This window comes from Crocodylus siamensis, chromosome 1 (genome assembly GCF_052110815.1).
Source record: "Crocodylus siamensis isolate JL-2025a chromosome 1, ASM5211081v1, whole genome shotgun sequence".
Taxonomy (NCBI): domain Eukaryota; kingdom Metazoa; phylum Chordata; order Crocodylia; family Crocodylidae; genus Crocodylus; species Crocodylus siamensis.
The window spans coordinates 317756888-317779114 of NC_143395.1; the positions used below are offsets into that span (position 1 = coordinate 317756888).

The following is a 22227-nucleotide window of genomic DNA, read 5'->3' on the forward strand; positions in this document are numbered from 1 at the left end:
TGTGGCATATCTTACCTTTGAGTGAGCTACAAAGCCACGGGTAGGATTGGAAGACTATTAAAGGGTTCTGGAGGACTACTGTCAGATCAACTTAACAATACCAGAACAGCATAGAGCATTTCCTCAGTTCTCTAGATCACAACAGCAATGCTTCTAGACTGGAGCCTTTCAAGAAAACAGTGTTGATCAGAGCAGGCCTGTAGGCTGACTGAGCCAAGGAACAGGCTGGGGGCCACTGTGTGCAGGCTTACCTGAGACGTGCACACACACCTCACTACATGGGCTAATAATGTAGGAGCCCTTATCTGGAGAGGTGGTGGAACTGGGTGTCAGAGATATACAGCATGCTTACATTGTGTTCCTGGGGAACTCTTGGGTAAGCCCCAATCCTATGACATTCAGTGGAAATATTTTTATTGCCTTCAGGTGCCAATTGGATCAGGCCCAAATACATGTCCTACAATACACTTTGTTTCCAAGATACAGTAGCCTGGGTTAGGCTTTTTTTAAACAAAGACTATTTTGACAGGGCCATTGTCAGCAATTCCTTTGCCAACGAGATACCGTGTAAATAAAAGGATTTCAGGCAGCCATAAAAGCTACTGCATACTTTGTCAAATCATTTGACTTCATACAGCATTTGCATGCCAAAGGCTTCTAAGAACATCATACATACATGGAAAAATACATACATTTTTTCCATTTTACCTTTTGGAACCTGAAGTACTTGAGCAAGTTACAGCTCTGAATTGTGAATTACTTAACTCTAAATAACCGTTACTTTTTATGCGATGTTGTAACGCAGCGCGTAATTCTTTATTCCTTGGTTGACCAGTCAGGTACCCTTAAAATATTTACAACTTATTATTCAATGTAAACAACTAATTGACCTACTCTTATCTTTATGTATTGTCATTTTGATGGATCTTATTTAAAAACCCTGGGGAACTGAAAAAAGACACCATTACTGAAATTACACTATGGTGCATTTTCAACTCAAATTGAACAAGAACTCTCAATTTAGATAGCTTTTAAATATTTTACTTTCTTATTACACATTAACAGCAAATAGCATACATTGTTTTTAATATACTAATGGGTCACACGTATTAGTCATTTGTGAATTGGAAAATTAATCAACATAACAAAGTGTCAGTTAGTTACATTAGAAGGGGGGGAATTTTAGTACAGCTTACTTGTAGCTTTTACGATTACCTCTATCCTATACTGTATACTTCTCCAGCCAGTTTTTGTCCGCAATTAATCTGGATTTGTAACACTGAATCTCCGTTTAATGCATAGTTGAACTTTTGATTCAAATCAGTGAAAGAGAGCAGAATTTGGCTCACTGAATGACACAAGTGTAGATTTTGAAATATAAAACTCCTGGTGCATTTCCTCAGCGACATATATTAAGTATCCTAAATTTGATTTTTTTTTTTTTTTTGCTGGATTTGATCTTTTCTTATATATTTCTAAATAATCTGGACTACCCAAATCTCTTAAATTCTCTCAGGACACTATAGAAGTGTCTAAAATTCCCTGGTGCCCACCTATAATTTCTACCTCAGTTGTCTCATGCAGGGACTATTATGTCAAAGCATTTCAAGCTCCAAAATATAATAGCCAGGGTTCAGGCTTTCCTCGAATGAAGATTACTACGACTCCTATATCTATCAAATTGTGATAAATTCTGAGAGCTGATCCTACTTTAATGCAAACTATTGGTGACTAAAGCCATCAGGCTTTGAAAGTAATTAATAACAAACTGTGATCCCAGAGGCTGAAGACAAATATTTTATCTGCAAGAAACTTGCCACTTAAATCTCTTTCATTTATTTTTTTCCAGGCTCTCAATCTTGATTAATAACAAAACAAAACACAAAGAAGACTCAACAATACAAATGAGAGCTAAGTATTTGCTCCTAGTGGCACAAAAAGTTTTAATTTAATAAAAGAAATAGAAAAGCAGGGAGCTTACTTCATTTTTTTGGCATTTTCTAAAAGCAATATAGACAATTTAGTGCAGTGGGAAGAATTATTATTGAAATTTTAACATCTGTCTGGAACAGACAACATGAGACTATTCCTGAGAGACACCTTAGCTTTCGAAAAATTAAGCAATCAGACTGTCCTGGATTTTCTCACTGACATATTTATAATACTGTAAAGCCAACTCAGTTAAGGAGTCCACAGAAAACATTGCTCTACAGGCAGAAACCTATTACTAATTTTTTTCTTACAAAAGTCAAACAGAATTTTAATGCTAAGAAATACAGCAGATCAAAAATTAATATGCTTACCTATTTTTGATAAAATTTATAGACAAAATATAACATGAAAACTGGCTAAGAAAAAAAACCCAGATCTATATAAATCCGTGTCTACTAAATTTATATCAAATACAGTTATCATGCTTACCATCTAATTAGAAAATATTTAATATAGTAACTTTATTATAAAGTGTGGATACAACTATTTGATTGCAATTCACCATTTGAAAAACTCTTCTAGAGAAGTAATGCTTGAATGCTGACCTCTTAAATGGAAAGAAAATCTAATGTGACATTTCATATTTTATGCTACTAGTTTTGTAATTACAGTTTATTCCTCCTTTCTCACCCGTTCATATTACAGGTGTACTCCTTGGATAAGACATTAAGTTCATATTGATTTGCCATACAAGTCGTAAACTTACACAGCATTCTGCCGCGTCTATCATTTTAATATTTTGATCCTGCATCTGCTTTTTATTTTCCTTGGAAAATATTTTCCAACTTGTATATTTCTATTGGCACTGAAAACACACAGATGAATATAGGAATGCATTTTATAAGAGATCCAGGTTGTGGGAATCAGAACAAAGTGAGCAAATATGCATGCATTTTCTCTCTCTGCATTACTTACATCATTAAATATCTACAGTACGCATAAAGGGAACAAAACAAAGAAATGCAGAAAAATAATGTAATGATAGTGACCTTGAAACAAGCATTCAGGCTAGCACCCAGGTATCATAGTGATGGGCATGTTAGAAACATCTAGGTACTATAGACAGGCTATAGTAACCTTGCTTAGCAAAGGGCAAACTAATAACTGATACCTTGTAATAGCCGTACTCTAAGGTGAATGTACAAATGAACTGTAATTCTGCAATGTATTGTTTAGAATTTCTCGTATGCAGCCTTTATAGGTTTAGAAACATTTATAAACTGGGAAGTTATAATTTCCATTGTATCACTATACATAAGAAAGCAAAGAAATTCATTGTGAATATTTATATTCTACTAATGAAAAGTGCAAACCTACATAAAATCTTGTCTGTTTAGATTCATTAATTGTTTTTCACTGAAATTTAGTATAAGCACACTTAAACATTTCTGTTTGTATGCACCTAACTGTTCTGGACAGTAAAACTTCTTTGGCTTTTCAGCAATATTGAGCTTGGCTGTAACTAAGATAAACATATTTAGTTGTAACTTTTTTCTTTCAAAAAGAGGCAAACTGGATTATAGCAAATAACCTTTAAGATAATTAACTGACAATGCTGCAACTAGCATAAAATCTTCCTTCAGGCGACCCCTAATTTAAGTATTACTGGCACAAAGTGGAGACAGATTGTGCATCACCACCGCAATATTTACATAGCAGAAACCCACAGAGCAGGAAACGTGAGACTCAATGATGCACTAAATTAGGAACAATCATATTCTAGTGTTAATTTGTGTTCTACTCCATCCAAATTTCAGGTCCAGAAATTGGTACAAATACATATAAAACATTCCCGCTTTTTAATGATTAAGAACTAGGATATTCAAATGGTTACGTACATCAGCAAATTTGCTCGTATGTCAATGTTTGCATATCAGACCCGAAAACTAAAGATATTATGGCTATTCTTTAAAAAATGAAGACTCTAAACTATTTCTTTCTTTCCATACATAATACTATCATAAATAGACTGTTTTTTTTTTCCTTCTGTTTTGCCTGCCCTTTGATTGCAAATATTTTCATACGACAATATCATTGTGATTCTAGGAAATAATATAAAGATCATTTTAATTTCTTAATCCGGAATATCTATTTATTCAAAGGACTACAGTTAAGAGAGAAGGGAGAAAAAAGAAAGTCATGGAATTTGTAAATGGATTTGTGAAGTGCCACGCTTATAGGAAATATACTGGTAGTATTTTAGCTTGAAATATATTTTAGTAATATAATCAATTACTCTGTACTTTTAATTATAAAAGGCAGACACTCCCTCTCCTCCTGAATTTAAAAAAAAGCATTTTAGTTTGGCTTCTATATACAATATTTACAAAATATTTACCTTTCCTAAATGCTGATGCTCTTCAAAAGCAGAAATCAATTCTTGTGCCCAGTTTATTTTTTCAGGGCTTGGAGAGAACTGCTCCTGAACAACAGCAATTTGGTTAGGGTGAATCACCTGCTTACCTACAAGGAAGATTAATAACACCAGAATCATTCACTGACAAACAGATGTTCAAACAAAATGTTCCAACCACTTGAGGCTCTCAAATGCCTTACAGATTATATTACTTAACTACTTATTTTGCTAGATTTTTTTTACATTTTTAAACTGAACAACATGCAGAAAACCTGATGGATTTTATATGAACAAATATAACCAAGCAATAGTTGTATTTAATATCATTTGGAAAAGAAAAAAAAAAGAACATAAGTCTTCCCACCCATTTCAATCCATTCATTTTTCTTTTGTCATTTCAGGTGCGTTTCTTAGACAAATCCAGTCAATAACAATTGAAGTACTAAATATATACATATATATATATATATGAATTGTAAGTGTATAAATAATGGTAGCAGCAACTCATTAGTACAGTTTTAATGAAAATTATATTTAAAGAATAAAGTACATATTATTTTTGATAACTTTTCTTAATTATACAAGTGTTATTCTCTAGAGCCCAATGGTTTGTTTACCAATTAACACTATTCAGAATTTTTTTATGTACTAGTTGTGCTGGCTAGTTAGTAGGTGGTAAGTTTATCCTACTTTTCTCATAGTTATTTGTTAAATGAAATGAATATCAAAGGAGCTTTTTTATTCTCCCTTGCATAAATATTAATAAATAAACTAAGAATAAACATAGCTTTTTATTTTTGCTAATGTCTCACATCTGATTGCTTGGTCGGGTATTCAGATTTAATTCATTACTACACATAGTTACGTTCAAATATATTTTGATTAACAATTTTAAGTGCGACATTTTACATTTTTATTGTTTTTCAAAATAAATACCTTACAGCAATGTGTGTATTCTAAATATTTTAAATTAAATTTTAAAACGCTATTAGAAACAAATGTTATTATATTATCCCCATTTACTTAAATGTCCAGGCAAGAAAAGTTAATTTTCGTTTACAGACAGCAGGAGCAAGTAGAAAATAGATGCCTGATCCTGCAAACGCTTTACTCAGCTGAAATCATCCTTCTTCACATGTTTTACTCACATCCACATCCCCACTGAAGAATGGAAGCTCTCACATGGGTAAGGGCTACTCAAGTCAGGCAACTTATGTGAATAAGCACTCCTCATGGCCCCAATCCAGTTTCAGGATCTGTTACTACTGACCCCTGTCCCCCTGCTGCGGCCACTGGTCCTCTGGCATTCTGCATGGGTACGGAAACACATGCCAGTGGATGTCAGTGGAGGAGCAGGGCACATGTAAGTAAAAGTTTGCCATATTAGGTCCAAAGTGTCTTAGGTAGAAAAATTCTTCTAAAATAATTCTTATTTAAAGTAAGAGATATGTAGGTGTAATAAATGACAAGTAAATTATTTTATGCCTTGCCCTAGAAATGATGTATTCATTTTTAAATGATTTAAAAACTAGAAAAAATTACCTTCAATCATTGGCAATAATTTCATACACTGAAATAGTACCTGAAGGATGCTCTTGTGGATCTATTTAGCGTAGTATAATTTTTAGAAATAAGCAAATAAGAATTGTTCAGGATTATTATATTTAAAAAATGTGCCATGAAAGCTCAGTGTTATTTTATTTTTTATTACACAATAATTTATTTATGAAAACCAGGCTGTCAATAAATTCAGATTCTGATACTGCAGTAATGCCACAATAGAAAAGGTGGTTTAAAATTTTTGTTTGAATATTTTTATTATTTAATGAGTATTTCTTTATTAGAAATGAAATGAAATGCAGATTTCACTAGTATTTTTAATTTTAGCTACAGTTAGAGGCATTTATAATGAAATCAAATGCTAAGCTTCACAATATAATTATTAACCTCCTCCTTTTTAACTTTATAGTTAATGATTGAATTAGTAATCTTAAAGATTGTAAAATACATAGTGAATCATACAAAGTTTAATTTTTAGGGAGAAATATTTGTATTATGTGTTTACAATTTTGCCAGAAACTAAAGTTAAAATCAGAAAATAATCAAAGTGTGTGTAGAAATTATATTTAAAATGCAACTGTATTTCTATGATTACAAATAGTTTTAATAAAGGTACTTGTAATAATTTGCAGTTTGTGCCATTATAACATTAGCAAACAGATTACAGAAAATATAATCTAACATCTGATTTATGGCACTAGCTTGTCTTTTGTTACGTATTATATATCCAAACAACTGTATCATAGGCTTTAATGCCATGCAGGAATGAAGCAAATATTTTAAACTGAACTGTTGTTATTGACAAGTTACTGAGAGAGTGCAAAATTGGTAGACATTAAAATTTATGACCATGAAATCCTTTTTACAGTACTACTTGATATATCGTGCTTTAAATCAATACCTGTCAAGTCTTTTAGGTAACTGTATGATGGTGTCATTTTTGTCTTCTACAAAAGACTACAAAAAAGAGGAAAACCTATAGTGTTTCATATTTATATCTAGCTTCTCAGCGTGTAGTACTGGAGTAGTTATAATGACTAAGTCAGCTGTTAAAGCTTATTCCAAGTTTTACTTCTTTTTTTTTATACAAACATTCCTAAAGCTGATGACCATTTATATAGTCAACAAACTGATTTTAAATCCATATGTCATGGCACTGTAAAACATATGTTGTCTTAAAAGTAAATGTATTTTTTTCAAAAACCGCACTGGGTAAATATGTTTGAAATATGCACAATACATGAAGACACATGTGTATGACAGAAAGAATAGGCTGCCAGGTGTAGTTAAAAAAAAAAAGAAAAAAAGAAAACATATGAACTGCGCCAATAAGGTCTACACTAATATCCATATAGATGGACTGACCCTCTTTCCATTGAGTAACTGTATTTTTGGAGATGTTGATACTGGTTAAACTTCATTAAATATATGTTGCTAACTTTACATTAAGGCCCCAAATTCACTACAGGCCTAAGTGCACATGCTTTGTAAAATACTATGGAATTGCATTAGTTTAGGATGCAGTAAATCTTGTCATCTTTAAATATGTACCTTGCTAATTAATAAGTAAAACCATTTCTTGAGCTCTGTGAAAGATTTAGCTCAGTTTATTTTATTAACACCCATTTACTTTGAGGGCACTACTTATATGTGTAAAAATAAAGAGTTTTGATCCTATACATTACAAAATGTGCAAGAATTCAGGGTTCAGAACTACTTATTAATACCAGACATTACGATGTTATCATCATAGTAATAGGCAACTAGAAGAGGCACAGGCTTCTGCTTAGCTGAAGGTAATTGGTTAAGAATAGAACAAGGAGAAGTTACTTCAGCAAATAGCAAATTCATTTAAAAACTAAGTTTCAGGCAAAAGAAAATGGTGGAAAATTTGAAATGCTGACACTTTATTTTGACACTTACAAATTGTTTTTAATTTTTTTAATGCCTTGAAAGGCTATTTCTTTTAATTTAAAAATACACCTACTGAAAAAACAACAAGCCCAAAGTAAATTAAAAAAAGAAACACAAATATTACTAAAAGAGTTAAACAATATGAAAATGAAAACAAAACATTTTGTTTTAAGTCAAACAAAGCATTTGAAACTGAACACAAAAAACCTGTTTTGATTTTTGTTTTTGCCAGCCCCCCCCCCAAAAAGTTCTGTTTTGGATTGGCTTGAATCATTTCCCTGTCTTTTCTTTTTTTTTTGGCTTGGCCTCAACCCAGAAAACCTGTTATTTGTCCATCTCTAAATATGATCCCATATGGAAATGGACTCTATGCTGGGGCATGGAATTTTTGAGATTTGTTGATTAAAGCCATGGAAAGAGTAAGGGCAGAGGCTACAGTTAATGTTAATGAGCGCTGCACCCCCTGGCGGTCTTTAAACTTCTAAAGACCCTCCATGGCTGAGTGAGGAATTGACCTACCTTTGCATCGTAAATTCTCAGATGTAGATCTCTATACTCATGACATACCTGAGCCCTATTCTTTGGGTTCTATATTCTAATTTAAAAAAAAATCTTTTTACAGAGGAAGTTCCAGCTTTAAAATGATCAGTAGCTGCTTAGTGCCAGCTGCACAGTTCTCTCTCCCAAACTCTATTATACTGCTTTCAGATGACCCCCTATATATGGCTGCCACAGTCTGAAGTACCTTCATGGTTGATAATGGCAAGTATTTTCTCACTTAGGGACCTGAATTAGGTATCGTAATACATATAAACTTGTATTAAGCATTAACAATTAAAGTGGCCTAATTTTTGGAAGTGCTAACCACTTGTAGATGATTTCAACAAGAGATCTTGATGCTCAAGAACTTCAGGTAACTAATTTAGAAAATGTTGGAATAAATGTTTTAGCCACCAGTAGGTGCTAGAATTCAAGAGCCCTATCAAATTCCTATTGACTTTTGAAGGAATAGGATCCTGCCTGAATGTCTATATATACACACATCAGTAGTGTTCCATAGTTGTGATCAATTAACAGTTTTGCTTCTGAATCAACATACAGATTTTGCAAGTAGAAAAGTTCAGCAGACAACATGGCATAACTTGGAGAGTCCAGAATTACTATCCATCCACTATTGTTTTTAAAAGCAATGTCTAAAACACTTAAATCGATTTTGTTTTATTCGATTTGTTTGTTTATTTAGGTAATAGAAGTGCTTAAATGTACACTGTGCCACTGTATGTTAAAAAGGTCACCTCCTCTTAGGTCACAACCACAAGTCATATATGTTCAATAATAAAAAACTAACAAATATATAACTATTTAAAATCTAACTTGAGTGATAATGTATAGTTATGTAATTTAAATTGTTGGTTTTATTTGCTAGAATTCTGTAATGTATGTGTCAAATGGCAGATTTCTATTGCAAAAAAAAACAACCCAACACAATTTTTTTGGTTGATGCACTGTCTCATCAGGGTGTCTGAGTGATCTTATACACCAATCATAGAATAACAGTCTGTATTACAGGACTCTGTTGCAAGGAGCCTGCTGGTCTTGCTGTCTGCCAGCACCCGTAGGTGTCACCAGCACTTACTGGGAGGGGAGTCAGAATATGGGAAAACAAATCAAAGAAAATAACTTTCATGTCCTAATTAACATGTTGATTTTTTTAAAAAATCACTTCTCCCCCACAAATCTTCAGCAATAATTGGTTAAAAATATGAAAAAGAAATAAAAAACATTAAAAAGAATTTCAAACTGTTCAGCACTGAGCACAATACTACACACCTGAATTGTGATGGCAGGAAGAATTGCATAGTACACATCTTATAACAAAGCTTCTCTTACAAAAGTGGTCGTTGTGACGGGCTGATTTTATAAAAACAGTCTCTGATTTTGCAGTCAGAATTTTCTGTCTGCATTTTTAAAAGCACAAGTTACTGGGGATGTAGTTTATAGCAGAAGTGCTCTGAGAAAGCATTTAGTAGGCTAAATTATATAATGCCCTTGTATGTACTAATTGATAAAGATGCATCATATTTTTTAGACATTGTCAAAACCATACCAGTGAAACCCATTAAGGCACCTTCTCTGGATTGCCTACGGAGCCCATCGTCATCCTGGAAATCAATGTATACAAGGTCTATAGCTTGTAGGCCAAAAGCCTTTGCAGTGACGACTATTTTTTGCCTGGCATATAGAATATCATGAGTTTCCTTACTGCTTGTTGCACCTAAAAAAAACCATGAATACAAAGAAAAGAAGCTGAAATTAGTTTCATAATCTTCTCATTTGAAAGGTTTCCTATATAAAAGTAATTGTTTCTTTGAATTCTCATTTAAGCAAATTTTTAAAAAGAAAAAGAAAGACGTAAGGATGCAAAGTTACACTATCAAAATCATGTAGAGAATTCATTCATATGCTGCTGCCAGGCAAAAAAAAATCTTCAGATCTTAGCTTCTAAAATGTAGGGTGTGATTTAGTTCAAATCACAGGTTTTGGTATTGAAATGAATGGGAGTTTTGGCTGAGCAAGGACTGCAGGGCTGGGACCCACCTTCAGTAATTATGTGCTTCTATTGTTTATTGTAATGGTACTGAAAAGCATTACACCAAGAGAAGCATTATACAAATGGACATACTGTGTACAATGAAATGGTTAAAAAATTCACACTGAGAACAGAATTGCACTTTCCTTGGTTGCGATTCTTGTCACAACGGATGTCCTAAGCCAAATGTTCAAGCTTTAGTATTTGGATGGGAAAATTTGAAAAATTATGGCAGATGACTTTTGAGAGGGACAAAAAGCATTCACAAGACTTCATGTGCCCGCAGTATATCAGATAAAAAACATTCTCACATGAATGCTGGTGTGAAAAAATAATAATCTGTTCTCGTTTCCTTAGGGTCACTGCCTAGATGTGGATCATCAAGTCATATAGAATAATTTAAAACTTTGTTGCTAATTTAATAGTAGAATATTTATACTTTGGTTAGACGTTGGCACTTCTGAACTATGCGTGTTGTTGTAAGGAGTTTTGTAGCCGAATCAGAACAACAAAAGGAAAATTAGCAGATTATAAAGGGAATTCTGAAAATGGCTTTGGAAGAATGGTAATATTGTCTAAATGTAGGTCCTTGAAGTGATAAGGCTGTTTTGACATGGCACATGTTTACAGTAAATATACTAACACAAAACATAACAGGAAACTACTTGTGCATAATGTCAAAATATTGAATGGATATGCATATAATATTGTAAATTATGCTAAAATCAGAAACGTGAGCATGTCACTTGAAAAGCGTTTCTTAAGAGTATATACAAGTATTGGTTCATATTAATATTACATTTAAAAATAATCTTAGTGATTTACCAGTTTTTTAATTTTTGCTATAGTATGACAAAAACAGAAAAAGATCAGTGTACTATAAAGCCACAGCTCTAGCAGGAACATTTCAATATATCAGCAATACATTATAAAATAATAAAAATAATGGAGAAAGGAAAAGTAACTTCAGAATAATCTCCCTACAGTGTTTTAGCCACTGGGTAAAACAACAGCAGTAATCTGAACTGTAAATGATATAAATTATGATTTATAATAAATAGGCAGGTAAGAACCTATGCTGGCACGAAAATCCTCTCCTCCAAAGACTACTGCATCCAGATGAAGGCCAACTTGGGGTCCTATCCTCAGTGTTTCTTCACACACTGCCTTCAAATGAGAACAGAGTATTCATTTTTACAGAATTTCAGGGATCCCAGAGAGCAAATTATACTGTCCTATTCTATTAAAAAAAATCTTTTGGCTAACATTACTTCAGAAAAATAAACTACTGTCAGTACTTTCTTGCATTTAATATTTTAAAATGACTCAGCAAAACATATATCAATGTGTTTGTATACGAACAAATACTCTGTAGTTACAGCAGACAATCTTACATTTTTGCCTTTTTTGAGGGGGCAAATATGAATGAACTTATGACTGCCACGGACACTTCGGCAACTGGCACTTTAAAAATGCATGCAATAGTAGTAAATTGAGTACTTGTTAAATGCTGCCCATAAATGAACACATACCTGCTTTCTTTAATTTATACTTTAGTATTTATAAATGTTGTACAAGAAACAGAAACAGAGATGAAAGTGTCTGTTATGAAACAAATAGTAGTTGGATGTTTCAAAGCATGTATATTGTGAATTTAAAAATGTTAATATTGTTCAGTACAACTAAATAAGCTACCAGAAGCACAAAAAAAAAAAAAAAAAAAAGCAGCAAGTAGTCCTGAAATGCATTAATGCAAACGTAAGCAGCACTTTGTTATTATGGGCATTATATAAAATTATATCAAAAGCATTACTATTTTATATCAATGTTTTACTATTATTAATATTTCTAACATAATGCATGCAAAGAGATAGATGTAACTACAAACTGTATTGCTACTAAGCATTCACATGTGGCAAGTGCTGGCATAAGAAATTATTATTTAAAGTATAAACTGTAACTGTCTTGACAAACCAAGAACTGTGGCATTAAACACTGTGCTACAAAATATCACAGGTGAAAACAATGTATAAATGTTTAAAATGGAGTCTCAATCTATGTACTAAAAATTAGCATGTTTGTTTAGCATGCTTCAAACCATGTTCTGAGATACATTTAAAATGCCTAATCAGAATGAATGGCTTTGCTAAATAAACATGTTGACCATATAAGGCCTCTTGAGCAGTTCCTAAAACTCTCATAACAAGTTCTGAATGGTAGGAAACTTTTCCCTTGAAGTTTTAGGAGAACACTGCATTTCCAGTGAGTGCATTTGATTTTCAATTTCATCATCAATGCATTCTTTCCCATGTAGAAATAAAGAGGAGTACTAAGACTGGAACAAACACAGGGAAGAATAAAAACAGAATTTCAATTTAAGTGAATCTGAAAATAACAAAATTGTACGTTGTGCAGATGTTATGTAATCTAGAACTTTAGTTACACTTCTAACAACACTTAACAATGTATACAATCTATACACATGAAATGAAAAGCTGTTATTTGTCCTCAAATCAGTAACATGAAATTTGGGAGAAATTTTTAAAATAAAATCCATTGTAAAAGAGACCATGGAAGATTAATGAAATGATCAGATTATTTCTAAATAAAAGTCAAATACATAGTCACTTATGCCAGTTCCTAATTAGTTAAGTTTATTACATTAATTTGCGCACTCCAGATCATTTCAGAGCATAGCTACATATTGTAATAAAAATTTAATGTAAAATTGAAATGAAAACGAATGCATATAGTTTTATTGTATGTTATGCATGTATTGTCTGGTATTGGCATATGAAGGCCTTCACATAAAGACTATGAGACATAAAACATTCAAACTCTTTAGGGAATTGCAATTAATAATTTTTATTAATTTTATCTCTCTCATTTTGAGAAACTGCTTATTTAAAGGACATGGACTGTCTAATTAAAACCCAGGTTGTAGATATGCTAAAATATTTACTCCTCAACTACAGCAAGGTTCCTTACCTTAAAATTGAGTAACCCCATTGCAGTTTCCACAAAAGGGATTAAATTCATTGGTTCTACAAGTGTTCGACCTTTTAAGTGATGTAAAAATCTGTCTGAAAACTAAAACCAGAACAGAAATTATCAGAATAAAATTAATTTACTAATAACTGCCTGAACTCATACCTTTTAATTTTTTTCTACCTGGCTTTAATTACAAAGAAAACCAGAACCATAGTAGTAGTAATAATAATAATAATAAAACCTTTAAAGTAGGTCTGTTTTGAGGCCTACAATTTTGAACTGTGGTGTTACTGTATATTTTTAAGTTTAAAGGTTTAATTGCAAAAATATTTACTTAACACCTATCACCCTGACTTAGTTAAATGCAAATCAGCAGGCCCTTAAAAACAATGAAGTATTGATATACCTGACATCCTGTTTTGTTTCAGGTCTAACACTGACATCACTGTAACTGTTCCGCAGCCTTCTAAGTGGCATCCGTATTATGCATTACGGCACCGTTACCCTTTGTTCAGGAGTCTTTTTCTTCATAATTTTTAGCTTACCTAGGAAGGCCTTAAAAAGGAAGTTTAATTCTTTGAAGACCAAAGCTTTCCAATTTTTTCCATGAGACCAGTTCACAGCTAGCTTTGAGCTGCCAGTGGGGTAGCCCAAATTCCAAAATCTATCATCTGGAAACATACAAAAGCGCCTGCACAGATTTTTCCCTTTTCAAAAGAAAAAACCCCACAACCTATATTGTAAATCTATTATGTCCGTCTAGATCAAGTAATTTGTGAGGAGATAAACATATCACAGGTATGGCAAAAATATTTTAGTAAATAAAGACAAAAATAACACATGCATCCATTTTAAATTTAAGGAATATTCAACCATTAATGGATATCAAAGGAAAGGGAATTTTAATCATCTCTCCATTCAGTCTCAGTTGGGTAAATCATATCTAAGAGATTTGCATAAATATAAACCATCAAAGACTTTTCATCTTCAAAGGGGGTTTCAAGACCCTATAAGCTTTGTACTGTAATCATCACAGGTCACAACCCTGCAGGAATAAGGCTGCTATGGCAACATAAAAAACTAATGCTTAAGGCTTAGCATAATATTCTGACTAATAGAAAGGAAACTCATTTTAAAAGCTGGCAGCCTATTTACCAGAAGCTGGATTAGAGGTGTTATTTCCCCTTTTAGCTTCCCTCCTCGCCCCTCCCAAAAAGAAAGGAAAATCTAATCAGTGAGATCTTTAAAAAGCTTTTGAGCAATTTGCAGTAACTTTACAATTAGGCCAAAATAAATCACATCCTGCCCTCCCCATATTTTCTTTGCATCATCATCATCATCATCACCATCATCATCATCATTATCATCACCATCACCTCTGTAACTTTACCCTGGAGAAAAGAATTCAACTAGAAATTCACTGCCATGCAAATGTAAATGTGTACAGTATCATAGGTACAGCAACAGAAAATAGTAAACTTTTCACATGCAGACTGTGAACACTGGAAATAGTGGAATAGAATAATTTCATTTCCTTTAGTTCTTAGGATGCTACTGGGTATATCTCTTACACGTACATTTAGGAGATAGAACTCTGTATATTTCAAAACACTTAAAAAGTCTCATTGTTGACTTTCTCCATTTTAATATCTTTTGTTTTGAAGGGGGGAGAGAAAATGTTTAATGAATATTGTTGCCCTTCCTTTTCCTTTTAAAATTTTGCTATAAGCACCAATACAAAAGGTAACTAGTGGAGAAGTTTCAATTAATTTTTTCAAAAGGAGACAATTAAATGTTTCCGGCCTGGTAAAGTGTTCATTTCAGTGAGAGGGGGGAAAAAAAGAAGGAGGGGGGAAAAAAACAAAGATTGGGGAGGGGATGAAGTAGCAGGCCTCAGCAATTCTTTCAATTCCAGTGCACACCCAATAGTGTGTTGGGAAGAATGCACACTGTTCAGGATTTGTGGGAGAATTGTCCCATGACAAAGGAGGGAGAGTTACGCTTGTTATAGTCCAATAAGCCATGCCAGTCAAACAAGTACCCATACTAGGGACAAAAGGAAAGCAAGAGATTCTCACACAAAAGAAAACAAGTAAGCCCATCTTTTAGTTGTGCATCAGCCTCCAGGTTTTATGCTTCACATAAATAAAAATGAGGGGAAAAAATAAACAGCTTCTGTTACACTACAAATCTCAAACAAAATTGTGTGTGTGTGTGTGTATATATATATATAAAAATATTTGTATATATAGAAACAATGCCATTAACTCCAACACATTCTCTGCATCCAAGGGTTTAACAGAATGCAACATAACAACAATATAGACAATAAGTTACAAGCTAGTGCAAACGGTTTATTTTCTAATAGGATGACATTAGAAATAAAAGTTAGCCACAAGAAAAGAGGGCAAAGAATCTTTTCATTTTATATCAGTGTAAAAACATATTTGGTGGTAGTGAGGGACCTGCCATTTTGGAAGCATGAATATTCATAAATGACAACTTATGTCTAACACTTACATGGCTGTAAACCCTGAGAGGTATATTCTAGTTAATTTAATTAAATGTTCATGTAAGGGGACATAACCTTCATTAGAAAAAAGGGAGACAGACAGTATGCTGCTAAGAAATAGGAAAGAACTGTAACATGGTAACAAAGTCGTTGAATTCTGCTTGCATATATTGTCTTAAAGGCTTGATCAAGGGTTAGGTGCTGAGATTAAAACAGGTATAAATACATCTAACCATTTTCATCACAGTTTGCACACATTTTAGGTGCTTACTTTACTTTTAAGTACAGAATGGTATAATTAAACATTATTCCTCTAGTGGTATTTTGCAGAAATAATGGTATCTCTAAATAAAATGTACCTCTTCTTGACAATTAAAACGATTATAGCATAATTAGGCCTATTCCAAAGTTTTCTTAAGTAATTTGACATGCCAACCATTTACATTTCAGGTTTTTATTGGCTGAAAAGTCAGTCATGAAACACAAACACACCTGTCAGCAATTAAAAAGGAAGAAATAGAGAACTGCTCAGGAAATAATATCTGTGCTAATTAAAAACACTAGTTAAAAGCTTCCTGTTTGTTCCTCTAGTTGCCCTAAGGAGTGACCTTTTCCTTCCCCTACCCATTTTTTCATATGTTGCTAACATGTTTTTGCCATCTATAGCTTGCAATGCATGTATATAAAACACACATAGGTGATCCTTTTTAAGATGTTAGAGATGGTTCAGAGTTTGGTAGAAAAGGGTCAAATTCTTGTTCATTTTCTGTGTTTTGATAATGTATTGCAACAACAATATTCATTTTCCATTGATAGCAGTAGGAAGAAAAGTAATCGTCTTTAAAAACTACCATTGCTTTATGTATGTTCTTTGTCCAACTCCAACCCATACATATAATAATGAAATGCTTCCCTATGTTCTTAGTACCAAAATCTAATCCTGCCCCATGAGAACTGCAACATTCTTTATAACTCAAGTTCATTGGCCCAAGGAGTTCAATCAAAGCTATGATGATGGCATGTTACTCACCCATCTTATTTCTTCTGTACTTTCAACCTTTGGCAGCATCAGGCTTGAAGGAAGGATGCTGGACTGTAGAAGCACCTCCAGATCTTGTTCTGCAAGATCACTGGACACCGAATTGATCCTAATGCACTTTTCAGTCTGGCCAAACTCAAACTCCTCTAGTGTTTTCACAACTGTCTGTCTTGCTTCTTTCTAGAATATATATATTTAAAAAATAGCTTATGTTGTATTGATATAGATGCCCATTGAGCAGACATGTTACACTGCAGAAACAAAATGAGAACCAACAATAGAAAATATATTTTTTCAAAATGTCCATCACTTTTGCCTTTTATTAAGCTACTTGCAAATACCTCATAAGTTTATTTTTATCAGTCTTCATACTTGACATATAAATATTCATTTTCTTATATGATGAACAATACTTGCAGAAAACGATCATGTTTAAAATGACTTTAAATTGCCTACACCCCCCCATTATACTGGTATAATCCTTTCTACACCCTCTGAAGATGGAATGTTTGAAACTACATAAAATAATACTTCCAATTCATATTCATACCTTTATATACCTGAATAGTATGTGGTTGTCAGCAAATACAGGCTTGTGTCTATATTTCTTTGGTCTTTCTATACAAAACTTTTTTTTTTTACATTAATTTTGGCTGTGTTCAAATTTATAGTTTAGGTAAAAACTCCCAGGTGAAAATAAATGCTATGTAATGCAAAATAACCTGTAGATGTTCCTAGAAGCTTTGACTTGTCATAAAAGGTACTCTGCATTACTAGCAAACTTGAAAAAACCCTGTTTTTTCCCATTGACACACACATCACAAACATGATGAAGGACAAAAAGTTTAGACATGGACTCCATCTTTATTCTGCATTCAGAATACTTAAATACTTTACTGAAATGAAACACTTTTATTGGCCTTGAGAAAGAGGGGGGCAAAAAGGAAAGCACTTGGGCTCACTATTTCCTGCCAATTTCAGTTTAAAAAAAAAATTCCTTCAACTTGCCAAAAGCCCTTAACAAATTTCATTGTCAAAATGAACACTTATCAAAAGTCATTTCATTTGTGAAGAGTTTTTATGGTACTAATAAAACTTTAAAGCTTCTGACTCATGAATGTTAAAAAACAGCTTTAACAATATACAGCTATTTGAATAGAAGTACAGGCAAACTCAGAAAAAAATCATCAAAGTTAATATCCAACTCTAATACTAATCAGTGAGACAACACATGACAGTAGATTTAAACCAGATGGATACAAACCTTTGCCTGTGAGTAGAGACAGAAGAGGTTTCAAAATGTGGTCTGAGTTAAACAGTGTGAGGAAACAGTAGCTTACAGTTGTCAGGTCAGATCAGAATATGGTCTCCAAGACCAGTTTAAGACAGCTCTTCAGTGTACTGATTTACAAGGCTTGGACTGCCAATAATTAGGGTAAGTTTAGACAAAAGCAAGTGATGACTCTAACCAGTTAAACTGAAAGAATAATGAAGCAGAAAGTTAATGAAACTTGAATTGCACAGCCTTCAGCTTGGTGCTCCCATCCATGCTTCTCCAACATATGCCCATCAGCTGGGCAGAGAAGGACAATGTGCAACACATGCAGATAAACACCCTCCCATGTTATGAGAAAGACTACATTCAGTGTTAATTACCACAAAATACAAATACATTAAGAAAGTATTATAGCCACTTTGAATGCAACCTAATTGCAGCCATTAAGAAATCCACAAACCAACGAACAGCTAGTTTATTACAAGCACGTTTAGCTGGAAGAAAGCTCCAACATGCAGCTATCTAAAATCATTTGTCTTCTGGTTTCTGTAAACTGAACTATATGGTGTCAGCACCGGTAAATATAAAAACCACTAAATTCTCCTTGTCAGAGCAGGAATAATTAGCCTGAAAGTTTTTAGATTTAGTGCAGAGAGGTAGTTTGAAAAAACATTCTCCAAACCAATTTATGCTTTTAATTAGTGTCAGATTATCACAGTTTTAGCACATACTGATCAATGTGTAAAATAATCTCACTAGATATCCCTATAATTAAACATCCAATTCCAATTGAAGGCAGATCACTGAAAAACCTACATTCTGATTCATTATTTTATTCTGATTAGAATAATGATCAGTAAACATTCTTGTGAGCTGTTTTTCCCCTGAGGCTGTAAACCCTCTTCCCCCCAAAAAGACAGATCATGTCTTTCTAGGTATATTTCCATACAAAACATTTATTAACAGGCTGTTGCTTTTAGCAATTTGCATAAACTAAGTGTGCAACTCTCTGGTACACATCCCAAAAATAACCAACTTCACTGAATTCATACTAACCAACCAATGTGGGTTTTTTTCATATTTTAATAGAGAAATATGTTGCTGTGTTAGTTAACACACCCATGCCATCTGTTGGGTTGAGAATAGATTCAATTTCATAGAGCCATTAAATTTTATAGTTCTGTCTGCTTCAGCATGAGAGAGAGAGATTTCCCAGCACTGGAAAAGATTCTCTTATTTGATTAAATTCACCCAGTCCCTATGATTTCCAAATCAAAATTCAACTATATAGATTAATTATGACTAAAATAATAGGTACCAGCTACCTAGAAGCTTTCAGGTACATCAGTCAGCTGTACAAACCTGCAACTACTGAAGTCACTGGAATAGCAAGATCAGGCCCACAGACAAGTGTTTTGTGGGTAAATATGAAAATATACTCAAAACCTCATTGAACACATCAAAAAAGGAGAGCTGTTTCTGTATCACTGTGCAATCAAATACAGACACTAGTACGTTTACATAACGCAGAAAAATTATTAAACTTTTAGTTAGTTTAACTACTCTGTTTAGTAATAGAGAAAATGTTGATACCTGATGCACTTATATAAATACAGGTAGGTACTTGAAATAAGAATGAGCCTGCTTACATACAAATCCTCTCTTACACGTGATCAAATAAGAATTGGGGAAAGAACAGTTAGATCAAGTATATACTCTGCTTGATGTCAGAGTGGTACCAACCAATGCAATGAATGAATACTAATAAAGAGATAAACCTTATTATTAAATAACTTAATCCATTCTGAGGTAGTTTGGAATTATTGTATCCCAGTTCATATCTAGGTTCAAAGCTGACTGGGAATTTCATAAAATGGAAGAATAGAAAGATGACCAACAGTTCCTATTCCACACTGATATTAATACAGTATTCAGATTTGCAACTTTTACTTGATAATCCATTCTGGGGATACTTAAATGTAGAAACAGTAGCTAATAAGCATATTATTATATTCATCCTAATATATGACTCTGAATAGGGCATATTAAGACTTTTGTTACCATGTACTGCTACCAAATGGAGAAGATAAAAGGTTTCAGTGACGTAGCACTGCAGATAAATCAACCATCACCAAAGCACACAGACACTGAAATTAAAGAAGAGAATATGCGTGCAGTTGGTTCAATTGGCACCCATTAAAGCTAATAACTAATCATCCTCACAAGTTTCTAGCTCTGAATTATCAAATCTGCAAAGAAAACAACATCCGTCCACTTTTACACTCCAGTGGAAGAGGTGGTCCCTCGCGGCAGGGCTGCACAGTCTCGCCATCTGGAGAATAAATCGAGTGTGAAGTACAGTATAGTTTGGGACCAAGCTCCGTGGCGGCAGCTCAGCAGTTAGTTCATTAGTTCCAAACTTCCAGGGATTAGAGTGGTATCAATTCTACTGTCGGATAGGATAAGACAGACAGAATACGAGATTCAAGGAAGAATGTGACAACTAAGAAGAAGGCCCTTGGGCTTATTTATAAAACCACAAAGTATAAACACATTTAAATAAATGCCTTAAATAACAGCATTATCACAGTTCCATAACATCTGAATTAGTACCTTTTTTTAAGTTACATGCCAACATATAGAAATTCCAGTTATAAAACCGGGGGAATGCCATGGAACTTCATAAACACCTGGGACACGGTGTTAATAAAGAAATAAAAAATCCAAATGTTTGGATTAATGGAATCTTTAGAACTAGAATAACAGAGTCAAAACTGTATTTTCTGTGTCCTTTTCAAGTTGATAACATATTCTGCAATCAACTTTTTCTATTATTATAATTGTAGGAGGATCATTATCTTTTTTGGGTGTGGGGAGAGGCATGTATCTATAGATATATATCTTGTCTTTTGTGAGTTGCAGCTCTATTTTACCTCATCTTTCTGGACTTTCTCCTCATTTTTTCCTCAAGATCATATGATTTTAATGTGAAGACAGGAAACAGGCATACATGTAATAATAAAGTATAAAGAGATTAAGTAAATAAATAATAGAACTATGCTAAACTCACTCTGAGAGAATTCATGATAATATCTCTTTACAGTAACCTTTGCTATGAAAATGCAGAAAATCTGATCTCTTAAAATGGTAGACCACAATATATCATCCCCATGGCTATAATAACTTTGTACTATAGTCACAAGTATTTTTGATAGCATTGAAATGGTATAAGAACATATAACTGTGTTTTAATGTTATTTCCCTAGTGAACTGTCTCTAGAGCTTGACATCAGCAAATCTTAATCACACGACACACAAATCGGGATTCTGTCTTTCTTCAGACAAGCCGGTAAAAGTATAAATGCAGATGCATAATAATGAATGATATTCTGGCAAAATTAGTTTCTGGAAAGGAAAAACTTGTAACTTCTTTTTCTGTGACAAATTTCCTTCAACACGAGAAAGCTCTATAAAAAATTAGGTTATTTAGTTTCATGTTTATAGCAAAAGTGGTAGTAAAACAGAAATCACATTCTTTTTCAAAGGCATCAAGGCAGAACCATTTATTTATCTGCTGAATATTTCTGAATACAGCATATATAGTTCATGATGCCTATTTTCTGTTTTGCACCAGCACTATGGCTGGTATAGTGAACTGGTATACAGTGCATTGAGATAAAGCAGTTAACTATACTTGGTTGAGGAAACATAAGTAATGACCTTTTTTAAATGGTTTAATGTACAGTCCAACAATTCAACAGTATAACCTCGCAGAACCTTTTTTTTTTTTTAAGGACCATAACCTTTAATGTTCTGCATAGCTGATTGGCAGTTGCTTGCTGCCATTTGGGCTCACAAAGGCTTTCTCTCCCAATGTAGGCACAAGCACATTCCCTGAAGGTGCTCAGTGGCGTTCATCTGACATCATTGGAATTGGACAACTTCCATATATAGCCATCAGGAGGTACCTCAGCTTGAGATGCCACAAGAGGGAGAA

At 33.4% G+C, this 22227-nt stretch overlaps 1 protein-coding gene across 5 annotated transcripts in view; it reads right to left on the reverse strand.

Annotated features, from left to right (window-relative positions):
- CLYBL (citramalyl-CoA lyase) overlaps positions 1-22227 on the reverse strand; it is a 267622-nt gene that overhangs the window by 15678 nt on the left and 229717 nt on the right. For 4 of the 5 annotated variants that reach the window (XM_090022865.1, XM_090022892.1, XM_090022884.1 and 1 more), the window contains exons 3-7: positions 16946-17134; positions 13401-13502; positions 11486-11579; positions 9930-10097; positions 4331-4455 (exon numbers count right to left, since the gene is read on the reverse strand). In XM_090022865.1, the coding sequence (XP_089878991.1) occupies positions 4331-4455; positions 9930-10097; positions 11486-11579; positions 13401-13502; positions 16946-17134 (678 nt within the window). The remainder of the gene's footprint in view (positions 1-4330; positions 4456-9929; positions 10098-11485; positions 11580-13400; positions 13503-16945; positions 17135-22227) is intronic. The other variant, XM_090022874.1, reaches the window with a different exon arrangement.